The 3,993-nt window shown below is 35.9% G+C and overlaps 1 protein-coding gene across 1 annotated transcript in view; it reads left to right on the top strand.

The window, feature by feature from the left end:
- The window catches only part of c1qtnf6b (C1q and TNF related 6b), a 16,720-nt gene that overhangs the window by 6,165 nt on the left and 6,562 nt on the right, over nucleotides 1–3,993 (top strand). The window contains exon 2 of the mRNA XM_014015513.1: nucleotides 1,823–2,015. Within this exon, the coding sequence (XP_013870967.1) occupies nucleotides 1,823–2,015 (193 nt within the window). The remainder of the gene's footprint in view (nucleotides 1–1,822; nucleotides 2,016–3,993) is intronic.

The raw sequence follows: 3,993 nt of genomic DNA, 5'->3' as shown, positions 1-3,993 counted from the left end.
ATTAAGTCAAAATTTCTGCCAATAGAGTAAGAAAATTTTACTTGGTAAGATTCTTGAAATACTTGATTTGACTCAGTTTTTTATTATTTCAAGAATCTTACCAAGTAAAATTTTCTTACTCTATTGGCAGAAATTATTATCCTTACACAATCAGTTCTTGTTTAGTAAATCAGTCTCAAAACAAGATCAAAAATACTTTTTTGCTGGAAATAAGATTTTAAAACTTGGCAAGATGGACAGTTTTTGCAGTGTAAGGGGCCAAAGTTGTTTGCTGTTTTAGGACAATTCTTATCTTAAAAAAGCATAATTTCATGTTGAATACAAATCATTGCATCATCATCAGTTATGTATTACAAAGTTATTTCAGCCAGAAATATTATCCTACAGGAAGTGTCCCTGGATGCATTAGAAATGCTACAACTAGCTGCTCCTGCTTTATGAATGATGTTTAAATAATGAGAAACTGACAAGTAAAAATGTATGTTCCTGTGAACCACAGTGAAGTATTTTAGGTGCATGTTGTTTTAAAATGACAGCAAATCACAGCAACTGTTAACCCGTCAACCTGGTCAGAATTAAACATTTTCCAAACTGAGGCTGCTCAGAACTACTGTATACCTGAACTATACAGTACTACAGTACTTCTCAGAAGTTACTGACCCTTATAAACCTGCATCTGAATCAACTTGGAAAACTGTGTTAGCCCTTTCGTCCTGAGCTCCTTCAAGTTCTAAACAACTTTAAAACAACAACCATTTGATGGATGTGTTTTTAGRTTCACGATGCATGCAGTCTATGTATGGTGTTGTAAGGGCTGCTGCTTCCATCTGTGTGTACATTTTCTGTAACCACGAGGTGCAAAGAAAAGCTAAAAACTCTTACATAATGTTCCCGTTTCAACAGTCTTATGAGTTGTGAGAAGAAGGGGCTAATATCCTTATTAAGAAATAGCTCTGTTAAAAATCAGACTTTATTGGAAACAAACAATTGGCTTTGTTTCTGAAACAAGAAAYTCCAATGAATGGTTTAAACATAGCTGCTTGTTCTGTGTCAAAAAAAAAATCAGCTGGGGTTAACTCCAGCTTCCTCAAACTCTGAATCACAGCACTGAAATCAAATGTTCGCTTAATCTAAAAATTTTTTATTTCTTTGTAATTTATTTTGTTAAAGACTAAAAGTCACAAAATGCTCTTGATAAACATGCACTTAAAATTGGAGWTAAAACCACAAAGTTTTATTATTAGACAAGAATTCATTCATAATTTAAAAGCTTTTTTGTTGTCCTATTTAGGTTTGTCTTTGTTCTCTTTTGTCTAACTTGTGGTTATATAATTTGAAAGACAAAAAATGTTGTTTTTGTTTTGCCCCTTTTATTTCCTTTTTGCTAAAACCTCTAAATGTCATATAATAGTATGTTAAGTTTTGATCTTCAAAGCCTCAAYTTTATGATTCAAAGCATAAAACACTGGTTTAAAACATGTCAGCGAGGTCTTGAATTGTTTGTCTTGGGTTGAATGGTTCAGGATTCACTAAACTGTGAATAGCTGTAGAGAAGTTTCAGACAATTGCTTTCTGCAGTTAGTCGACCAGTAACCCACAGGAATGTGAAAAATACGGTGCACAAAAAGCACCAAAACTGACCAAAAAATGTCGGGTTTGGATTTTACTTGAGTGTGTTGGACTTTCTGAAAGTTCATCAGAGGAAAGAGAACAAATCACACGTGCTGGTTTTTGAAAAACAAAAATCAAGAAGCATTATTTTGTATGCAGCAAATACACTGTTTTATTCAATAGCTTGTCTTTTTCTGATTTCCTTCCTCAGCTTGTGGCAGCCATGTTGACAGCATGTTTGAGGCTGCTGTTGTTCCTCCCTTTGGTTTGCTGCATCCCCTCCTCCACCAGACCCTCGTCCAAACAATGCAGGCGWTGCTGCGACCAACTGGACCCCCCAGCAGCTTCAGCTCATTACCAAATGCCTGAAGTCAGAACTGTTATCAACATGACMATCCTGAAAGGTACCAGAATACCAATCCGGTTCTGCTTGGTGATGTTGTTTGGGAATTGTGTTTTAGCTAAAGAAAATATAACTTTTTTAACATTTTTAATGACCTTAACACAAACAACCCACTTCTCACATTTGCTTTAGTCCCCCTCAGACATCGTTTAGACAAGAATGCAGTGTTTTCAGGTTTACACTGTAATTTACTCCAACCTGTYACCCTTAGATGTGTGTGACGTTCTCCTTTTCTTCAATCACTGCTTCTGTTTAACAAGATGGCTGTATGCTCAGAGGTGTAATCATGCTACAACGGCACCACCATTCATGTTCAAGTGGAAACGAGGAAAAGTGGGAGACAGACTGCTGAAAAATAAATTAGACACTCCAGTGATAAAAACAACTTAGAATCCATTAAAAAAGCCGATGTCTGTTTAACACTTTGCGAAAATGAAGGCTGGCAAGGGCTAAAAGGTAACCTTTAGAGCACGTGTCAAACTCAAGGATTGCGGGCCAAATGCAGGTGATTTCCATGTGTGTGTGTGTGTGTGTGTGTGTGTGTGTGTGTGTGTGTGTGTGTGTGTGTGTGTGTGTGTTTTAAAACAAATTTAAAAGGTGAAAGAAAATAATAATTCTTCTGCCCCTGAGCTGTTGGCTTTAAGTAACAGCAATTTCGTTGTACAGCACAGTAATAATGTCTCAAAACAAGCTGCTTTAAAGTCGGCATCAACCATAAACTAAATTTGCTATAATGCAGCTACTCACTAGAAACTCATCAGWGAGAAAAAAATTTAGTTTTACTTTTAATATTTCTGAATTTATTTCAGATGTAGTCAGTCATGCACGTTCTTATCAGTGTTCAAAAGAGGACTTGTTAAAACACTGTTCAGTCAAAGTTAAACATGAAACATCAAAGTTCATTACAACTGGCCCTTTGAGGGCCACCATAACTGTCACGTGGCCCTCAGTGAAAATGAGTTTGACACCCCTGCTTTAGAGCATTTAACAGTATGAAACACAGCAGAATGCTTGTAAGATGTTAGGTGAGGGAATTGATTTAAAAAAATAACTTCAGTAAGTCTCATGAAATAAATGAAAAWGCTTATATTCTCTGTTTGCAATTTGTCAGTCAAAATGTCTGAGTTTCCATCTAAAGTCCATAAGACATGTTAAACATGCTCGTATCTTTGTTTTGTTTGTTACTTTAGTCCTGTGTGTGCTCAGGATCTCATGATGGTGTTGGAATAGACTTCAGATAAAACTTACATGAATATTCATTTTCAAGCACATTTGAGCAGGACTAAACCCTATCCAATCATGTTTTTTTTATAATTGCTGTTGTTAGCTTGAAAATTAAAATGTCAAATATTTATTTTGTTAAACTGTGGAGTTGTACGCAACAATAGCTTGTGTGCTTTACTTCAGCCTCATTCCCATCAGCTAACAGCACACTTTAGGTCAATGAACTCTCTGAAAACAAAACCCTTTTTAGAAAACAGTTTTGTGCTGTAGCCTCAGAGATGAGCTCCCATTGMTGATGTGAGTGCCCATAAATGAAGCCAGAAGAGGTCTGGAGTAGCACTTGTCAAACATCCTCTCACTYTAAATCCTGTGCTGGTCTCATTGACCGTCTGTCTTGACTACATCACCTTTGCGTCATGAAGATGCACTGAAAAAAGAACTTGTAAGATTTGCTTGAAAAAAAATCCTTGTAACAATTTGCACTAAATGCTACAAATTCATGCAATATTTACTCATCATTATCTAGTAAAAGTTACTAAGAATATAGTTAAAGATTTGTGAATAAATCAGGTGAATTTTACTTAAGTTGCACATTTAAATCTTGACAAGATATAGCTCTTGTTGTAGTTCAAGACTTCACCACCAGGTGGCAGTTTTAAAGAACCTTTGTTGGATTCTTCTTCATGAACAACACAATGTGAAACTCGCAGGTCTTATTAATGACTAGGACTACCACTCTCACTTATGGTTACTTC

The sequence above is a fragment of the Austrofundulus limnaeus genome, unplaced genomic scaffold (genome assembly GCF_001266775.1).
Source record: "Austrofundulus limnaeus strain Quisiro unplaced genomic scaffold, Austrofundulus_limnaeus-1.0 Scaffold130, whole genome shotgun sequence".
Classification (NCBI taxonomy): Eukaryota; Metazoa; Chordata; class Actinopteri; order Cyprinodontiformes; family Rivulidae; genus Austrofundulus; species Austrofundulus limnaeus.
The sequence above is the reverse complement of the archived record's forward strand: the minus strand, read 5'-3'. Positions and strand labels throughout refer to the sequence as shown.